Consider the following 20936-nt stretch of genomic DNA (forward strand, 5'->3'; position numbering starts at 1 on the left):
CGCTGAACTCAACGAAAGATATGAAAAGGCTGGAAGCATGTTCCACAATCAATTGACGGTGGTAGGGAACATCGCAGGGTGACACTACGAGCTACGTCAGCCCGGATCGTCGAATAACCCTCTGGTCCTGAATGACATATAACAAACCAGCAATGTGCTGTGAGATTGGCGCTAGCTCTGATAGCCCCGGGTGGCTGATTACAGAGCACTGCCACATTATTTCCGTGTCGTGGGTACAGAGTAATATATGTACACTTTGTATGCTCTGCTTGGGACATGCCAAGAAAAGAGTTTCTACATCATCCGAAAAAATAAAAGGCCATTGCGGTTTGAATCCTAAAGCTCATTGCGGCTGAGAAAAAAGCACCACACATCAAGTGTCTTGATGATCATGTTTTTATCCTTCGACCAACGTAAAGACGGCCTATAATGACCCTTTCACGTCAACTTGAAATGTGAAGTCCAGATGACTATGGACAGTAAGAAGAAGCAGTGATTGCTATCTGGAATACACAACATGCATTCCAAGTCTGCTTCACTTTGCCATCGATCCTTTTACAACTGGCTAAACAGGTAGGAAACCCAGATATGTAGACTGGTGAGGCGCACTCTTGACCTTTGATATAAGTAAGGCTTAGGTACTACGGGCGTCCCGTCGACACTTGACTCTCTTGACCAGCAGCGGGCTCCACATCTGACCTACTAGCTTGAGCTCTCTTACTTTAGCTTGCCAAGCTTGGCCCTCAATAGCTGCCAGGTGGGTTGGAGGTGCTGTTTCAGCGCGGGTAGCGACCAAAGCTGATCTACGGAAGTACTACGACTGCCTGTCTGTTTACGTCGTTCAACGTCGACTCGAACGATATCGCCACTATTTTGTATTTCTTCATAACGCGCTCAACAGAGGTTGTTCCATTACACTACTCGGCGCAATCGACCTGCGCTTCGTTGGAAAGCTGCAATTGTTTGCTACGTGTATTCACCTAGAAGGCCACTGCAACGAGACATTATCAGACCACTCTTCTGTCCGAGTGCTAGATAGCGTCATTACGTACGAGGCACAATACAGCGCACCATCTCCATAAGCCAGCTGGCCGTTGACAACAAACCGCCAACCTCATCTGCCTATAACTCGAATTTCGATCAACGGCTTTTCTATATCCGTATATCTTTCTTTTTAACGCCAATCTAGTTAGGATTACGCATCGATAAAATGTCGCTTTTTGGCACGACGCCGCCCAACGAATCGCCGTCTCTCGACGACTCTGGCTTGCGCCCATCGCGCGTTTCCCTCTTCGACGACGACGGGCCAACAAATCGCTCGGGCTCCGATTCTCTATTCAACGATGACGATTTATCTGGAAGCGGTGCTCGCTCCCCTTGGGATATGCCTACACCGCGAAAGCAACAGTCCCGCGCCGACCTTATCCGTGGTTTGCTTGCGGGCGTCCAGGTCCCTGATAGCTACGTTGAAGCTTTCGACCATGCGCTACAAGAAGATGGCAGAGGCGGCAAAATATTGCCTGCGGGAATATCCAAGACCCTCGCCGCAGCCAAGCTCGGTGCCGACGAGCAAGCTCTTGTCATGAGCATCATCTCTCCCAATGGCGACGAGGTGGAGCTCGCGCGAGACTCGTTCAATGTCCTGCTTGCGCTGATCGCGTTGGCCCAGGAAGGCGAGACTGTAAGTCTCGACGGTGTTGACGAGAGAAGACGAAGTGAGTACTTACTGCATTTTCTGTTATCAATGCGTGTGCCTTCTACATGATTGCCTCACTTTGCTATTCGTCAATCCCGCCTAGACCGCTTGCTGCCATTGGACTGGGTAGCTATCGACGCCCAATAGGCCGCCCGCTTGTCCTGTGCTCCCCCGTCTCCATCCATGACAAGCGGGTCCCTTGACGCTATCGTAACACCTTCAGATTACTGACCAAGAAAAAAAAACATCCAGATCTCCCGCAGCCTCAGTTATCAAACATTCCCAAGAAAAAAGAAGAACCTCTTTTCGACGCTTCCGAACTCGCTGCCAAACCGCCACAGGCTCCCGAAACGCCCCGAAAAGACTCTTTTCCACGACCGGTGCCCAAAATTCGGAAACCCAGCATGACCGATCCCGAAGACGATCCCTGGGGCTCCCCGGATTTGCATAGAGGCCATAACCATGTAAGCGCTTCGCAGTCGAATGGCGCGGAGCCTACCAACGGCCATGGCTACGAAAACAACCACGAGAGCAGCAGCATTGGCGTCACTCCCGAGTTGCATCAACGCACAACATCGAATTTCACCACAACAACAATCGGCTCTGCCAGCCCGTCTGGTCGCCAATCGGCGGCGCCCGGCCCTATCCCGGAAACACCTAGAGGCTCTGGCGGCTGGAATTATTTTGATGGCGCAAACCCCAACCCGGACCAAGGTTTTGGAGCTTCGCCGACTAATCAGCCAGCAAACCCCTTTGGAGTAGCAACTCCTCAAGAACCTCGCAATAATGCCCCAGCTGCCGCGCATTCCCGTACTATTAGCGCTAGCCGGGTGGGCAGTGGCGCAGTGGAGAGTATACTGGTATCCTTAATGCCGGAGAAGGAGGGCATGTTCATGTTCCAACACCACAACTATGAGGTTACAAGCTCGCGGCGGGGTAGCAAGGTTATTCGACGATACAGTGACTTTGTCTGGTTGCTCGACTGTTTGCACAAGCGGTATCCGTTCCGGGCATTGCCTCTGTTGCCACCGAAAAGGGTCGCGCTGAACGGAAACCACTTGAGCAATGATGGTGGATTCATCGAGAAGCGTAGAAGAGGTCTTGCACGTTTCTTGAATGCCATCATTCGGCATCCAGTTTTGGGCCAGGAACAGCTGGTCGTCATGTTCTTGACCGTACCCACAGTAAGTAATCTCTGCTGGCCAAACTTGATAGAGATGGGTGAAACTGACACATGATTAGGAGCTCTCAGTGTGGCGGAAACAGGCTACAATATCTGCTCAGGACGAATTCACAGACCGGGCATTACCCCAAGGGCTCGAGGACTCTCTACCCATTGGCCCTCTTAGTGAACTCTTTGATCGAACGCGGGCGGGCGTCCGGCGGTCTGCAGATCTGTACATTAACACGTGCAATCTGATGGATAGACTAGCCAAGCGTTCCGAGGGTGTGGCAGCTGATCATGCACGCATGGCCGTCTCACTGGCTTCCCTTACTGAAGTGAGCGCCGACACATACGCGACTGACACTAATGACGTCCCGCTTTTGAACGACGGCCTTGTTGCCATGTCAAAGCGCTTGAAGACAGCGCAGGGCCTGCTTGAGGATGAAAGCAAAGCGTGGGAAACGGGCGTACTTGAGGACTTGAAGCGACAACGCGATGCCCTGGTTTCTGTCCGAGAGATGTTTGACCGCAGAGAACGCCTGGACAAGGACAACATTCCGACTCTAGAGAGACGCATCCAGAGCAATGAGACCAAGCTCGCTGGCTTACGAGCCAAGCCCGAGGGACTCGTGAAGCCAGGAGAGGTTGAGCGCGTAGTTGAAAGCATCATAAAGGTATGTACAACGTCGTTTGATGGTAATCAAAATTTAGATTTAACAAAATTTAATAGGACAAGGAGAGTATTGTCAATCAGCACAACCGCTCGGTCTTTGTGCGTGAAACGATTCGCGATGAGCTCATTTACTTTCAACAGACCCAGTATCAGGTGTCTAGATGGAATCAGGACTGGGCGCAGGAACGCGTCAAGTATGCCGAGATGCTTGCTGACAACTGGCGCCAGCTCCTGGACGAGCTTGAGGGCATGCCACTTGGCGAATAGTCATCAGGCCGAAGGCATGCAAGAAAGAGCTTCTTTATTCCGTGGAGGACAGTTTTATCAAGCCCTTGAGTTGATGGAGTCAGTACGAAGGGAGCCATATTCAATCTTTTGCATGGTGTCGGACGGAACTCTGTCCACCATGAGGAGAATGCGGCACTAGTCGGATGCGTCGATAATGGACGCGTGAGAGCAAGTTGGTATAGAATGTTGACACAGCAGCAGCAGCAGCAGCAGCAGTCAGAAGAAACATCCGGGGAAGCGTTTGCTTGTTATTTTTGGACAGGCCTGAATGCTTTTTTATGGCTGTTGTCTGATTGGGATGCTGGACTCGAACATGATTTGGAAGAGCGTCTGTTTGCATCAACAACATGATTATTGCCAGCGCAACGACTCGTTGTTTTGATTCTTTTTCGACTGGATCAGTATGTACAAAGGGAGGAATTTGAGAATGGTGGACAAGGCCGAGTTTGATTGATTGATATAAGTAGACGAAGCTGATGCTGCGATACCCTGTGAAGCAATATACATTATTTTCATCAATGAGGTACATACTAAACCCACATATTTGCGCTGCGTAGTATACACAATATGATCGGAAAGATCCGCCGAGTGGGCACGCAACTTCCCTTGTCTTGGCCTCAGAAACAACTAAGCAGCGGCGAGCGCTTGCACTTCGACCCCACCAAGGAAGGCAGCCAGCAACAGCTCGGCGCTTGAACTGATTGATGAACCCCACCATCCCTCCCATTCCGCTGCTCGATGGTCGTGGAAATATCAGCCTTGTTTTTTGACAAATCTCTTCTGCCTTTCGGATTTGCCAGCGCAACCTCCTCAGCAGGGGCAACAGTTTCGACAGACTTCTGCTCAGTCTCAACACTCCTTGTCTGGGCCTTCCCGCCCCTTCTCCCGACCACGAGCGTTCCACTACGACGTCATTGCCCAACTCAGCAAGCACGGCCGTTTGCTGGCAAAGCGTCCGACCAGTCATTTGAACAGTCACGATTGAAAGTACATTTATTCGGATAAACCGACACAGCCTGGTGGTAGTTGAGGACGACGACAAGACGACACGATGCCGCCCTCGACTTCGCAAAAGGCTCTAATCGACCACTTTGTGGCGCGCACCGGTACTGATAGGAAGCGGGCAGAACGGGTATGTGAACAGCCACTCGATGCGTACACGGCGCACCCATGTCGACGATCGCGAAATCTATCCTCCCATTCCACTTCTTGTCTCGGTACATCTCGCTGATTTGATTCTTTCCTTTCGCAGTTACTCAAGGCGGCTGGATGGGACCTTGAGGCTTCCCTCAGATCGTAAGGTCGACCTGTTTAGTAACACTACTCAGTCCATCATTTACTGACTTGCGGCTCCTAGCAACTACCCTCATTCTGCCGGCCCGTCCGAGTCCTCGCTGAAAGCACAATTTGAATCGCTACGAAGTATATATTACCTTTAGCTGCATGCTGGACAGAAGCTAACAACCAAGCAGCGAGCGAAGACTCGGCAGACACGATGGGCGCCGATAGTACCATGTCCTACCTTCAGCAGCTTGGTGTCAGCTTGGACGATGCTAGCATGTTTCTCGGACTTCAGGTTCTGCAGGCAGAGAAGATTGGCGAGCTGTCAAAGGAACGCTTCGTCAAGAGTTGGAAGGAGGCCAAGTAGGTTTCATGAACGAGGAGCTCTACGAGCAAGTATGAAATGAGTCCATTGGGGTCGCTAACACACGAGACTGCAGTGTTGAGGGAGACGTCACTCATCAGAAGAATTATATCGCCAACAAATTGCGCCTCATGTCCACTGACCCCAAGATATTCAGAGATGTTTATCGACATGCCTTTGTTCTTGGCAAAGAGGGTGAGGCCCGAGCTGTGACTCTGGAAATGGCCGAGACATTCTGGCAAATATTGTTTGCTGCCCCGGGCCGCCCCTGGGTTGGCAGCCAAACTGGCATCAACTGGTTGGAACAGTGGCTGGCCTTCCTCACTGAGAAGTGGACACGAACCGTGAGCAAGGACATGTGGAACCAGACATATGAATTTGCCACCAAGAGTATCGAGGATGAGTCCTTGTCTTTCTGGTCCGAGGATGGTGCTTGGCCAGGCGTGATTGATCAGTTCGTTGCTTGGTATAACGAGAAGAGGTCCGCAACGGGCGCCATGGAGGTCGACTCCTAGGGGGAGAAGAAGGGAAATGGACCTGCAGCTTCTACCAGGCCACGCCACAGCCGACGCCGACATCAGCGAAAGCAATCAACTGCCAATACACGATACAATCTGCGCAAACAGCATCAATGACGAAAAACAGGGCCACGTTGTGCGGCGCTTAGGGGGGGCATTTGCAGATGGCCGGGCACATGATTCCCCTTGAGGGACTGACTGATCATGGATTGTGTGGTAAATGATGGGCGCAGAACCAGCAGCGAATATTGGTAAATTTTTGCTGTGGCAGAAGCTGTAAATAGATTTCACAAGTACAGTGTCTCGTGAAGGCAGCATTTGGAGGCATCAATAATGCATGCTAGATAACACTTGCACTGGGCTTGTTAACAACAAAATTAATAACATCTTCATCATCTGATAAATTCTGCAATTTGATGTAACGTAAGCAGCGACTCTATTTGGAGACACTCTGCCTACTATTCCACTTCAAATCAATTCCAGGCCTCTTCATCCTGTCCTGGCGTCTACATATGCAATAATGCCACGTCGGAGGGTTAAAGTATTGTGTTTTAATGTACATGCTCGACAATCATAAAGTCGAGTCCCTTGCCGTCCAGGTCATGCCAGAGCCATCTTACGCAACGCCTTCTTTCCCCTTCTTGATTTCAGTATACAAATCAGCCATATATCGTACAAGACATTGGCCACCGGGGAACAGGATCTCATGGTCACGTGGTGACTTCCATTGCCCAGAGTATCATCCGGCGAGCTCTAAAGTCCCTCTCATCTCTCCCCACGCTGGTTGACATGGTTTTCTACTCACGCAAACCCGGGGTATTCTCTATTCCTTGTCGTCTCTTGTCCATTCCCACATTCAGTTTCGCCAATCTTTATTCCTTGATACTTTCGTCTTTCTTCCTTCTTCCCCTTTTCTTTACCAGCCCTGAGGTCCATGACCACCATCGCGACCCAGACGGGCCAAGGACGACAGCTTGCCGTCGCCGAGCTTGACGGTCGTGTGGCGGATCATGCGGGGGTCGCGGGCGAGGACCTGGCGGACGGCGTCCTGGGTGGCGATGGAGGCGTCGAAGCGCAGGGCAAAGTAGTGGCCGTCGCGGTGGCGCATCTGATGCGCCGTCGTGGGCTTGGGCAGGGAAAAGACGCCCCAGTTGGACACGCCGCGAATCACGCCGCGGTTTTGGAGAATCAGGTTGCCGGCGGCCATGACGATTCTGTTTTGTTTTAGAGAATAGGTGTTAGTGGAATGAGATGATGAGGGTTTTCTTGGACTAGAATGGAAAGATGCAACATACTCTTTCACCTCGGTCAGGTTACCGGGTCGTACCTGTTTGGTTCGTGGTCAGCCTATCGGTGTTCATGCTCCAGAAATAATCGCCATCGCTCCCATTGCGCGCAAGCAACAAGATAATAGACCCAAGAGTCGCCCATGCCCCCCGCACCTCTGGTCCTATCGCAAGACAAAGTTCCTCTGGGGGTCCATCTTTCTCTCGTCTGGTGCTGATGGAGTGGTCCTGATAGTTCAGTTCTCCCAGTGTCATCCTCCCTGGGAGATCGATTCGTGTATCGGCCCATTTGTGATATCTCATTTACCATGCTCCATCTGTCTCTCTCTCTCTCTCGCGCGCGCGCAATGGCATGGTGAGGAAACAAACTCACAATTCCAACCAATTCGTACAACATCTTGTCTTGCGTCCTTCTCTCGTCCTTTATTTCGTTCTCCAAGCCCCCAAAAACTCCAGTCTTCCCCGTTCCCAAACGGAAATGAATGTATCAGGCAGAGTCTTCTTCAACAACGGTTGCAGGTCTCGCACGGAGAGAGTAGGTGTAGCGTGAAACCCTGTTTTCTCTCAAGGAACAAGCAGGTCTCCCAAGTGATCGCAGGAATGAGAGGTGCCGTTCGTTTCGTCGTGTCGTGCAAAGGAGGCGCGTGGATTGCAAATGGTTGATCTGGGTCGGCGTTGGTGTCCTCTCTCTCGTGCGTCTGGAGGTTTCGCGAAGCTCTGGAATTTTTGTCGGGGCCGCCTCGCTGCAAGGCCTCCCCCCAAAAAGACTAGCAGGGGTGGAAAGGTCAGTCCTCCAATCCTCCGGGTGTCTCGCACGACCTTGCGGCTAAAAGTGGAGAAGCAAGAGTGAGCGCTCAGTGATACCCATTGGTGAGCTGTCAGGACTCAAGAATCCTTCGCGACTATTATCAATCTTGTTTCCTTCTTTCTACTTTTGAAAGATGTAATACAAAATTCTCATGAAACGCCACCGCATGTGTTGCAGCATGACTCCAGACATGGCTTCTCAGGCACACTTGGTAATCCAACATGTATACACAACTGTGCCCTCAACCATCTAGACGGAGACATTTCCGCGTGATATCTGTTATAGGGCTAAAAGCTTTAATGTTTGATGTCACTTTCTCTCAAAACTTCAAATGAATAATCAAAAGGAACACCAGGGATTCAGACTTGTATGACTTGTCCTATTACTAGCTTACAGTACACACCAAGACATGCCTATCCGTCATACCATGAAAACGTGCAATTGATACATCGTGGCCAGTCAACCTCGCCAATGTTTTTTTTTTCTCTCCACGCCTCTGGTATGCCGCATCCTTGTGTAAAATCCATTGCATCACTTGCTGCTCAGCCGTGAGGCCGTCAATATTATTCTTGTGCCACGACGAAAAAAAGGCTCCCTCCTCCATTCTTCCGGTACAATACAACACAGTCCCCTCCGTATAAAGCCATTCCATGCAATTTTGGGTGCAACCATCTGTAGTGGCCGCTGTAAACGGGTATCATGAACAGTAAGGAAACTCAGAGCCTCGGCAAATCAAGGCGTGTAAGGAAAAACAAATCGACGAATGTCCATTCATACACAGTGAAAGAACCCAAACGAGCACTCGCATCTTGTTGTTGTCGAGGAGCAGTCGTTGAGAATCGAAACAAAGAATCGTCGTGGATCAAGCGAAAACGAATTGGGTATTGTTGTTGTTTTTTGTTGAAGATCGAATGATTTCTGGCCACCGTTCGTATCTCTCATCTGGTGTACGAGAAATCACGGATAAACGCAAGATCTTGCTTGCCATATTCATGCTGGGCGAGAAAGACCGATTACCGGGGACAGAGTAGAACAGAAACTGCTTTGTGGGCGCTCAAAGCAAATTGTAGCAGGTAAACTGAGCGAGGCTCTTCTTATCCGCGAATGTATTTTTGAACAGATAAAGTGCCGGAATCGTAAGAGGCGCTGGTGTATCCCTATTTATCAGCGACAAACTCTTCACTCTTCATGCTGGCCCAAGTATCATCCAGATGAGTACTGTTTATATTAGCTTCATGGTAAAGACAAGGATTAGAACATTTGGCTGGTGCTTAACTTACGCAGTAGTCTTTGCAAGGCTAACGCCCTGCTTGCGAGAAAAGGCAAGGAAACGCCTCTTGGTCCGCTCACGCTTGAATTGAGCTAGGACATGACTGCGCTCGGGTCCACGTAGCAGGACAGCAATTCTTGGGCTGTCTGATGCGTACTGGATCTCGACAATGTCGTCAAGCTTGAGATCAAAGTTGACACGCTCATCGTACTTGCCCCAGACCACCCCAGAACTGATATCATGAAGAATCTGATGCTCGAATATCCTACTGTCCTTCTTGAAAGTCCAGTACTGCGTGACCTCGGGGTTTGTAAGGTGCTGAGGAGTCTTGATTTGGTGGATGCGCCAGTCAAGGTGCGAGATTGTACCGGCCGAGAAAGAGTCAGTCGAGCTCCACCCATCATGCTCCAAGTCATCTACCACTGGTCCAGGGGCGGAAGGCGGCATCAGCGGTGCCACCATCTGCTGTGACGGCATGGGCGGTGGGTGTGGCAGCATGGGCGGCAAGTCTTCGATTCGCGGGCGCTTCTGCAAGCGTGGCGTCAAGGGGTCCAAAAACTCTTGCTGAGGCTGCTGAGGATATCCATCTAGACTTTGCGTATCATCCATATCAACTTGACCAATCGAGCGCCGGCCCTTACGGCGGCCGCCCATGCCCATCTGCTCCCGCTTCAGCTTGGCCTTGCCCTTCTCTGGATTCTTCTCGCCGACCTTGTAGCCTGACGGACGACCAATATTGCCAAAACCGTGCTTCTCGCGGAGAACCTTGAGCTTGATATCGTGATAGAGGTCATGGGTATACTTGGAGAGATTGAACTTGTCGCCCTGAGCAGTTGCCACCTCGTACATTCGCTGGCGGAGCCACTCCAGAGGGGTTATGTCCAAATCAAACTTCTTCAATTCCTCATGAACGTTGATCAATCGAAACATGGTATCATAGTTGATGAATGTCTTGTAGAACTTAGCCATCATCTCTTTGCCAACATACTGATAAGGGTGAAACTCTGGGTTTGGGCCTCTCAAGAAATCGATAATGGCTTGTCCACGGTTGACTTGTCGGTTAGCGAGAAACACCGTGTGGCGTACGGCAAGCTTGTCTTGTCGAAGTTTGTCAAGTTTCTGCTGCCATGCATCGAGCTGAGGCTGGATGTGATCTTCGAGCGGAAGCCAATCGGGATCCCAGTACTCGTGCTCTGGCGTGATGCGTTGCAGAGGCACACCAGCATACATGGGAGGTTCAGTGTAGACCGTGCCGTCGTTCTTGAGCTCAAGGGTTTCGCGGTTAATTTCGCGAAGATCTGCCGGGTTTGCTGGTTCCGGAGCTTGAGAATGAGCTCGAACGCCTGGCAGAGACCTTCGGCCGGACGGCGACCGGCCCTTGGCATCGACGGGGGAATCTTGAATATGTGAGAAGACCAAACAGGAGCCGAAATCGGGTTTTAGACGTGACATACCTCTGCTGATTTCTGAGTGAAAGCCTGGAAGACTGTGTCGTTGCGGCGGCTGCTGTTGCAGCTGCTTGGGCTTGAGTGGTCTGCGTCCAGCTAGGCTAGGATCCGACTCATCCATCTCGAATCCATTGCCGTTGACTCTGTATGGCAAGGTTTTGCCGTTGGTACCATCCTCAGCATGTCGGTAGTTGCCTCCTGAAATTTCTTCGCCATCACGTGTGATATCCTTGCGGCCCTGCGAGCCATTGATACTGGTCCAGCCTCCACTTTGTTGAGCACTGGTGCCGTGAGAAGGAGAAGGGCGACCGTGGCCGTTTGCTTCGACGCGCTCGCGCTCCCTAGCTGCAAGCATGCGATCCTCTTCCTCAAATCGAGCATTCAAAGCCGCATGTGCTGCATCCCAATCCAAGCCCAGGTGTTCTTGCTCTGCCTCGTACGACTTGATGGAGGCGACAAGGTTCTGCAAGTCCTTGTGCAGTTCGGCTCTGCGATCGTAGAGACGAACCAGAGGGCCTCGAATATGCTCATACTTGGCTTCGAAGGATCTGTTGAGTTGGTCTGCCTCTTGCTTGCGTCGCGCGCTGATTTCGCGCATGTATGCGTCGTTCCAAGCCGAGGCTTGATCGTGTTCTGGTTTGACAGACATTTCCACGCGTCCAGGCATGGACCAAACCACTTCCTCGCGACTGCCTAGAAAGGATTATGTGGTTAGCATCGGTGGCGGCGATGGTGATTATAGTAGTAGTAGAAGTAGCAGTTTGTGGTGACGGTGGTAGTGGTGGTGGCAGTGGTGGTGGTGGGCTGGCATAGCATAGTTGAAAGGCTATAGTGTCAATGATGCAGTAGCTTCAAAGGAGGTAGGCAGTGTATAGGCGCGCCCCACCTCACTAAAGGCCAGGCATGTGCGCACCGTGCAGGTTGGGCGAGTAAGGCGAGACCCAGCTCAGGTAGTTAATTGGGGGGTCACCCACGAATGAAAGGCAACCTGTGCATAGAGGAGTGAAAATTGCCACGACAGAGTATTCCAGGCGCGCTGCGTGCGCTCTCAACGAAAAGGAGAAACAAGCCAGAGGGAGTAGAGGAAGGAGGGAGAAAGGGTGAGTGAGGGCCCGGGGGAAGGGAAAAAAAAAGTTTCGCAGCTAAGATGGGTGTCTCACAAAAATGAGAATAGGGACACGACAAATAGAATTGCGCCGGCCGGGTAATATTGGTTGGGTCTGAGAAAGTAGTAGGGGAGAAAAAAAATTATACTCGGAGCCCGTAAGAAGAGTGAATGACTGACTAGTTTGGGAGGGTGGCTCGGGAATGTGGTGTGGGACCAATGGGCCTTCCTTGGGCTCGCTGAATAGCGTGGTGGTAATCGAAAATTCCGTTTGTGGCAAGAGCCAGACGGCGATTGCGCACCGGCGGGCAGGGAGCAGCCAGGTAGACAGTAGGCAGAAAGGCAGAGAAAAGATCAGGCTGACTGGGCGGGAGACGAGACAGTGAGTGTGAATGGAATTGATCAGTGTTGTTCAAAGGGAAGGGGAAGGGGGGCTGTAGAGGTCGTGTACGTCTGTCAGATTATACACGAGTCCGTTTGGTTAGACGAACATCACAGCCAGGCCAGTCCAGCCTGCTGCTGCTGCTACTACTTGCCTGCCTATTACCAAACAAGCTGCTGGTCTTTGGTGTCACCCTTGCTCAGATGGATGTGCAGAGCGTTGTCAGAAATGATCTGAAACGGGAAATCACTGCTGATGTGATTCCGATGCACAGTGATGATGATGTCGTGGCCCTTTTGCGGCGTGGGATGGAAGGACTGACCGCAAGGCAGAAGGGAGGAGAGTGTGTGAGGATAAAAAAAATTATACGCAGATCGAAATTGGGTATACTCTGACGCGCGTGTGTTGCTGTGCTGTGCTGCTTGCTGCAGGCTGCGGACTACGCGAGAGAGAGAAAAAAAAAATTGCGGCATGTTGGAAATCGGGCACAGCGGAAAGACCCGTGTGCAGAGAAGAAGTCAGATCAGACAGAGGAGAATAAAATTACTCACGATGTGAATGCTGAATGCCCTCAAAATGTGCTCATAACACGCCCGTGATGCTGGTGCGTCCCTTCGATGTGCCGAGTGCAGATAGGCTGCTAATAAAAGGTGTGTAGGGTGAAGAATTGGGAAGAAAAAAAGGATGCAGCCCGTTTGTCGTTGCTGGGTTGGGAAAGCAGTCGCGAGTATCTACTGCTGCTGCTACCTACTATGCGGCCTGATCTGTCCGTCCGGTTTTAGCTTGGGTGGGCGCGCGCGCGCGGAATGACGAGCGAGAATTGGAAGGGGTGGTGTGTGGGTGGACTGATGGGATGGAAGCAAGATTAAGATTGACGGGGAAATCGGCGGGTGCGGCCAGGATGAAATAGTAGAAATCGACTATTTTTTTTCCTGCTCGATAGCCGAGAGGGATGGGAAATTGATGAATTTTGGGCGATAATCAAATGTACGTACCGAGTATTAGAAGAAGCTTAGATACCAGGAGACACTGGTGCTAGGCAACTGGGGTGGGTCGATATAAAATCAGTCACCTAATAGTAGATATGAGTGAGCACTATGCGCTAATCCAGTGAGTAATGGTTCGCGTCTAGGCTGGTTGGCTGCGCCTATTCCGCCGATGCCTTTGTAAACAACGGATGGGCTTGCACAAGCCACGTGCTCACCGAAGGGGGACTCACTGTTGCAGCAGAGGCCAAATGAACGATGCTAGACTGGCCTTGTGCGATGCACCGCTAGATACCATTCAAGAGAGAGTGGTGAAAGAATAAAAATATGCCGCATGCCTGATGGCGACGGTTTCTGGAGAAGAAGAAAAAAAAGGGCTCGTCAAATGGATCTATCGCTCCAGAGCGTGTTATACTCGGTAACGCTTGTCGTACTATACTGGTGCTTTGATGCAACGTGATCAATGAGGGAAGGCTTTGATGGGCAAAAATGGAAAAGAAAAAAAAAAGATGGGGCAAGGGGGGTGCCAACTGGCGGAAACGGTTGAGCTAGGTACTTATTACCCACGATCAAACGCGCTGGGTGGGGGTGAGAGCGTTGCTTAAAGACCGGCAAATGGGGGGGTGTGCAACGGATTGGAAGAGGGCGAGGGAAAAATAAAAATAAAAAATTTATCAAAACCTGCGGGCTGAGATGTATCAGATTCTACTAAGCCGCAATTGTCGGCTACTGCTGTGACATGCAACAGGCAGATAGTATACAGTGACAGTGGGTATAGAAGAAGGCCTGATTGAATTGGTGTGTTTGTGTGCGGTGCCTGGTTGTCGGTGAGCTTCAAGGTTGCTGTTCCCCCCGTCCAACAGGGTGCGGTGAGGAAAGAGCTGATAGGTAGCTGGGGGGTGCTAGCTGGAACTTTTTCATGAATAATAGTCGTCGATGCATAGCAGACTGAGAGAGAGGTAGGAAGTACGGAATAACTACAGTAGGTACTAGGTTAGAACCGTACAGTAGATTAGATGAAATAGTGCGAACATGCATGGGTGACTGTCAACAGTGCAGCATGGTCAGAATGGAGACTGTGGATCTGGTCATGTATCGAACTTGTGTCCAGGGGGGGTGTGCGCCTTGAAAGGCGCTGACGCCAACGACACAAAGTATACATGCCTACCTACCTTTTACCTTCCTGCCTGCTTGTATTATCAAAGGGCACAGGTTGGTCGGGTATAGTACCTAGGCCACTAAGATCTCAGCCAAGCCAGACATGTATTGTGTGGTTACCTGTAGCTAGCGTATTAGCCGGGCAGTCCTTGGCTGGAGTATTGTGTTGATTCGTGCGACTAGAGCGACTGCCTAGTAGGTCATGAAACTTGGGTGGCCAAGAGATAATAGTGGTGGTAGTAGTACATGATAGTCATCAAATCAACATGACTGGCAGCAACGACCACAACAAGCCAAGCACAAGCATACACGTAACAGTAGATGGTCAGAAACGAGTATAGCGAGCATTTCCATACCTGCTTGTTATGCCACTAGCGGCCGGGCTAGACAATAATCGGAGTGGGTAGCCTCGGGAGAAGCAAGAGACAGCCAAACCAAAAAGACAGCACGAGAAGGCGAAAGTCGAGCATGATATTCTAAGCAGGCATTCATGGAACCTTCGTGGTCAAGTGAGTACTTTTATACTCTTCATGATCAAGTCCGGGGCTTGTGTTGGCTGTGATCCTGTGCTGCTTATCAACTAGTTTTTTTTTTCCCCTTCGTGGCCGAGTGCCTAGGTACATAAACTTTGAGGTTCGGCTGGTCAACAGATATCAACCCGGAGAATATAAAGGTGTCTTTAGTGTACATGAATGCTAGCTCATATGTATGCAGTTTACCAAAGTATAAAACTCTGTGGATTACGGTGGCCAGCTGAATTCTGAACACCTAGAAATGGCCGAATTCAAGTCGTTTGAGCGATGCACCTACATGTCTACGGCTGTGAGGGATGGGCGGAAACGGACAACTGAATACCGTGTATGTAATAGAGTCGGACAGAGTCCTGGGAATGCTCCAGGGATGTGAAAAAATACCGTTTTACTACACCCACACCCCCTTGTCTAATTTGTTGGTTTTGTGGACGTGCAGATCGTGCCACCTTAATGTTCAAGAAACAAGAACGCTTGACAAACAAGAAAGGGAACGGATATCGCTACCTTCTGAGATTTAAACAGTCTTTGCTGCGACCATGAGAGAAACACAAGAATATAATAATAATATGTCAAAGAGTCTGGTTGGTCGATTAGTTGTCGTCTTTCTAGCCCGGTTCATCCGGAAAGAAAACATAGCTGTGTATTCTACATCAAGTGGGCGGGCTCAAGGAAAAAGTTAGAAATACCCTTCTTGACGTCTTGCATTGCCCTGTACACCTTCCGATCATAGAATCTGTTAGAAATTCTTGGTAGCTTGATGATTGTAGGGAAAGTTCAATAGCAAAGTGTGCTGAACTCTAGGGAGCTTAGCCCCTTTATTTGCCCGGGTATTTGGGTATACTAAAATTTGTAAAGGTGATGTCAGTCCAAACCTGAGTAACGGACGGGAGTCTAGCACCAAATGCATTTTAGCTTCGAAAAGGTCAGAGCCTGCCTGGTGATCCAGGGGGGTGCTCCAGCGGCGTAGTACTATGCAATATGCTCATTTGCAGCGTGGTACGAGCCTTGCGCCGGAGTACGTATTTGGTGCAAATTGGACTATTGAACGTGGATCTGACCACGCGGGAGTCATGCCAAGGATCGGGGAGTGTTGCTATCAGTCCCATCGGCCGTCCGCCGCCCTTGTCATCGTCATCATTAGCATCATCACTCGCACGTCGAGTATAGTATTATTTTCATCAATCTGTCATCCTTGTGCGTTTTCTACACATCTTTTGGAGTAATGCTCTATACGACCAGACTAGGCGGCCGACTGCTGAGAGCGTTTGGTATACCACGTACGTGTATACGGACCAGGGGACCGATAGACGAATTCGTATAGCAATTTGCACAATCCTGTCGATTGGCTGCCACCCTGTGTACCATCTCCACTCACCTAGTTTGGTAAGTGACCGCATATCGAGCTACCACACACTGTCAGCTTGGGCCGGCAGGTCTATTCCTGTCTTTCTCTTGTAAGAAATATAGTATATATGTATGCGTACAGCAGCCACTAAATCGTCTTTTTTTTTTCCTTGGTCCTCCGGCGGACATTTGGGCATGTGTAGTAGTAGTAAGTGCATGGAGACGGACAGAGTTACAACGGCAAAGCCAAAGCCCCAAATCAATTATCTGAGCTTAGCCAGGGGGTTTCCGGAAGGCATTCATCTCCGTAGCCAGCGTTGGCGCCCTCTTCTCGGAGACCTTGTTGATTGAGCTTGCAAGCATATGCTGGCACTTATCGGCAATGCAGCATTCGCGGTAATACCTCGTTATGGTCACTGATTGAACCTCGGATTGAGGAGAGAGGGTGGGGGGAAACCGTGCTTTTCAGTTCAGGATGTTCACGAAACCGAGAAGAGGGCTCATGCTCTCGAGCACAAGTGGGCGTGATACCAAGTGAGACTGAACTCGAGAGGCACAAGACCACATATATAAAGCGCAGTATAGCAATTTGAAACACCGACGAGTAGCAAAGGAGCTTCTCGGAAGTGGCCAGTCTTTCATGCGAACCGGGCGACATTATGCCCGTCAGCGTACTGTACACTAAAAGAGGGATAAGAGTCTATTACCCTGGTGCGACAAGGGTAGTATTTTGCGACGATCTGGCTGACGTCGTGTATAACTGTGGCATAATCCACCGCTGTCTCTGCAATAGATGGACAGGGGTCATTGGTGACACATGGCGCTTTATGCCGGGCACCATGATTTGACACTGGTAGCACCTGGATTCTTTTTCTCTTTGGATGCAGCGCAGTGGTCATTTCTGCGCGCCCATCCAGCTCTGATCCTCTGATAGAAAGGCCTCATTAAGAGGAATACATGCATCAACATTGTCATGGCTAGCAAAGATGTTTATCCGATGCGCAAAGTAGATAGCCATTCTCCAGTGCTCGTACTTTGCACCCGGCTCATTCGAAGTTCAAAGCCAGATACTAGATCACTTTCTCAGCCTGAGATAAGTCTCACCCCGAACCTTGCGTGCATCAGATCATAGCGCCTTATCATCTACACCGATGGAAGGGTGTATGCGACACAACGTCCATCATGTTCCTGACTGGGGAGCATACTTGAGCTGGATTTTTGATGAGACATTCTCATCTTCTTATAAGGCGCCAAACGCCGAGGGACCGCCCATTCACGCAGCAGGCTTGATAATTGCCAGGCTCGCAAATGAGGCCCCCGGGCTGGCCACTGGGCTATTCCGTATAGGGGCATGATCCTTCAGCCGGTCAATGAAGTCGGTCCGGGACTGCGTGTCCCGCTTTCCACGATTGTTGGTAGTAGTGGGATGTAGGTATAGAATATGATACTTTTGGCGCCAGCAGGCATGCATGCTTGAACATTGTACCTACTTTGACCCGCTGCTTGCAGCCCATGTCAGACTTTGTGATAGCTGGTACCCAAAAGCTGCTTGGTCATTCGGCGTTCGCCGGCTTGTCCTCGTCAAAAAAAAAACCCAGTAGACCCATGTAATGGTTACATCCCACACAAACGCTGTCCTCGTCTTTCTTCCGCCTTGTACGATGTAGTATAATACCCATAGATGGTGGAAATGGATTCTCTTTTCATGTTCGCATTCAGGCTTCGTAATTAGTGTTCAATGGCGGGCAAAATTTGGTGCGCCAAAATGATAACTTTGTCGAAATGCCCGTGATGCAGCATTGACACGGATGCGACAAACACAATTAGGCTTATCTACTTTATGACACATAGGCATCTCTCGTTGGATTAATACCTTGCATAGGACTGGCAGTATACTCATGGTGGCAAAAAAAAAAAAAAAAGTGTGGAATAAGATGGTTGTTTTTTTCTCCCCCAATTCAGCATGTGATTTAATAGGGGGGCGCAATTATTGCCGCAGCTAGGTACATTAGTGACAAGTATAGAAGCGGCTAGGCCGGCCGATGGATCGAAGGTATAGATAGCGAACAAAGAATAAGTGCCGTAGTGCTTAGATATATTTACTTTGTAAAAATAGATTAGCAATACGTCTTTGCAAGGCCGAATGTTTGGCATTGTGCCCACTCACTCCCCATAGCATTCTTGGAAAGCAAAATAGGTTCCATAGACTTTTTTTTTTTGATTTTTTCTACACAGTGCGTTTGTTTTGTTGCCTCAGCCTTGGCGTACCAGGCCCTGAATGCATCAAATATTACGGCATACGACGCATATGCAGCACAACTCTTTCAGCTTTTTCTCATTAATCATTGTCGTAAGCATTACTCGGTATGAAAGAGCCAGAAAGTGCAAATAAAAAGGACAATATCCGCTGAGCAGCGCTGAGCATCAGATCACTTGTTGAAAAAGGAAAAACCATCCATGCATCGTAAGCTTTTGGCTGGAGGATGCAAACATAACGCAAATTGCCCCGCGATACATTTCCTGATCCAGGGCCTAATATGTACAAACTTTGCAGCGACGTACCTAATCTCGTTATGGAGTAAATCAATGAGCAAAAGAATCGCGCAAGAAAATACAGTTCGAAACAGCCGCGGCCACTTTTGAAAAAAAGTACATGTCTCGTTTCGCCGTCTCCATGGTGAATCAAGACGCGCGCTCTGCCATATTGACGACTGTTGTTGGCCTGCAAACTCGGTCCATCGGCAAAAGGCCCTTTTGCCGCACCGCACCATCAAAAAAGGATTTGCATTTCTTTCTTCTCTCTCTCTCACTCCGTCTGGTCCGTCATTCTTGCCCAGCCAAATAAGAAAAGGGAGGAGGAGTATACGTATCCCACCTGCGGCGCAGAATAGTAGCCGGCCAAGGATTTTGAAATCTGATCTGATTAGCCGAGTACACTGATTACAAATTATTATTATAATTATCTGTATGTACCTACAACCCACGTCGTTGTGCCCATGCAGGCAGCATGTTCAATAATAATGATAAAATAAAAACATCAAGGAATGAATGGAGAGATATCACTTGGAGGTATACGTGCTGCTATATTCGTAAACAGGCTGCGTTTCATCATGGTGTCGCAAGCGAGGGATGACGGTGGTACAAAGGTGGGCCAGAAGCATGCAAATAATTGCCCGTAGGAAAAGCAACATGACAAAGTTCATACCGGATCTCCCCGGCTGATCTCGATTTGAGAAGAGAGAAAAAAAGTTTAAAAATGTGTAGTATTTAGCGTAAACAAAGACCGGAGATAATGAATGCGTTATGCCAAACCACCTTAGGCGTAAAACATAACGGCGGCAATGGTTATATGAAATGTACCAAGAGACTCTGTTCCATCGATTGATCGGCACCCAATAAGCAGCTCTGCTCTGGTCTGCTCAGGATCTAACAACTAACAATGATATGACTGATGATTTGATGGCGTGGAACGCTGTCTTACACTACATCCATGGAAATTTGAATGGATCCATCCTAGAACCAAAGGGACTCGCCATGAAGCCACAAGTCTACATTTTGTCATAATACATCTGTTCGGTATTGCTTGACCTTGTTGGACGCTGGTTTGGCATGCTAGGCGCTACGATAAACCGTCTTGGAAGAGTGTTAAGCCTCATTATCGTTGGAGAACATCCAAGAAGAAGAGGAAGGAAACTGGCGGTTGGAACATTCAATAAGCTGAAACATTAACGTTAGATATTTGAGTTTCCCCAGCGTCCTTCTTAACCACAACATCGGGTGACCTGGACGTCACGGTAGGGCAATGTCTTTACTGGTTCCTAGTAGACGTAATCTCGGGCACCCGGATGGAGGATAGTGACAGGAGTAATGCACACGCGCAGAGCAGTCTAGAGTCTAGAGGAAAAAAAAACTTCCACAAACAAGGTCTTGACAGGGTCAATGACTTATCCGAGGATCAACTGGCGATATAATTGCCGAGTCCGGCCCAACAACGGAGGTGGAGGTAAATGAAGCCGCTCTTGGTTGCACGTCGCCGGAGAGCGTTTTATTATATTTCAGGCCCACCAAAAATAAACGTGCTCTTATCCTTGGGGAGGTTCGGATGCCGTTCTGAAGTTGCCTTCTGATCTGATACCTCAACAGACAAATGTCCGCATGGAGAAAGGAAACATGTTCTACGGTAACACATGATAAGCGTCCGGATGAGTTGTGTTAGCACTGGAGTTCAACATCGCCCTTTTCTCAGATAGTTGCCAAGCTTCTCACCACATCATATCGGCACATGATTGCCTACCAGATATTTATCCAGCATGGTAGAAGGCGCCCTTATTACGACACAATGACGTGTTGGCTGGGGTTGCATCATCTTGAGACGTTAATGGTGACCAAATTTGGTCGCAGGAGGCAAATGTTGCTTGCTCGCTCTCTTCGACGACAGGTTCCATACGCGCTTGGGGACAGTCGAGGTGCCACATCATTCGACAGGCGTATAACGGGGGTATGAATGTTGGATTGCTGAAATCTGGAATTCTATACACAACAGCCACCTGTTCTCAGAACCGGAATCCTCATTCTTATTCTACAGCTGATGCCTTTTGACGATTGCTTCTATGCATCCTTCCCAATGTCAC

General features: G+C 49.6%; 4 protein-coding genes across 4 annotated transcripts; 2 read left to right on the top strand and 2 right to left on the bottom strand.

Moving 5' to 3' along the window:
• Nucleotides 1–1210: 1210 nt before the first annotated feature.
• PFICI_12678 (Sorting nexin mvp-1) lies at nt 1211–3801 on the top strand (the record flags this gene model as incomplete). Its single annotated transcript, XM_007841259.1, has 4 exons — nt 1211–1715; nt 1949–2880; nt 2939–3535; nt 3592–3801. 4 exons carry the CDS (start codon nt 1211–1213, stop codon nt 3799–3801), a joined length of 2244 nt encoding a protein of 747 aa, XP_007839450.1.
• A 1072-nt stretch (nt 3802–4873) lies between these two features.
• PFICI_12679 (uncharacterized protein) lies at nt 4874–5982 on the top strand (the record flags this gene model as incomplete). The annotated part of the gene is made up of 5 exons (XM_007841260.1): nt 4874–4954; nt 5075–5118; nt 5180–5244; nt 5295–5466; nt 5544–5982. 5 exons carry the CDS (start codon nt 4874–4876, stop codon nt 5980–5982), a joined length of 801 nt encoding a protein of 266 aa, XP_007839451.1.
• A 919-nt stretch (nt 5983–6901) lies between these two features.
• PFICI_12680 (uncharacterized protein) lies at nt 6902–7668 on the bottom strand (the record flags this gene model as incomplete). Its single annotated transcript, XM_007841261.1, has 3 exons — nt 6902–7199; nt 7281–7312; nt 7645–7668. 3 exons carry the CDS (start codon nt 7666–7668, stop codon nt 6902–6904), a joined length of 354 nt encoding a protein of 117 aa, XP_007839452.1.
• Nucleotides 7669–9236: 1568 nt separating this feature from the next.
• PFICI_12681 (uncharacterized protein) lies at nt 9237–11446 on the bottom strand (the record flags this gene model as incomplete). Its single annotated transcript, XM_007841262.1, has 2 exons — nt 9237–9297; nt 9360–11446. 2 exons carry the CDS (start codon nt 11444–11446, stop codon nt 9237–9239), a joined length of 2148 nt encoding a protein of 715 aa, XP_007839453.1.
• Between the last annotated feature and the right edge of the window lie 9490 nt (nt 11447–20936).

Source organism: Pestalotiopsis fici (assembly GCF_000516985.1).
Source record: "Pestalotiopsis fici W106-1 unplaced genomic scaffold PFICI_Scf_10, whole genome shotgun sequence".
Lineage (NCBI taxonomy): Eukaryota > Fungi > Ascomycota > Sordariomycetes > Amphisphaeriales > Sporocadaceae > Pestalotiopsis > Pestalotiopsis fici.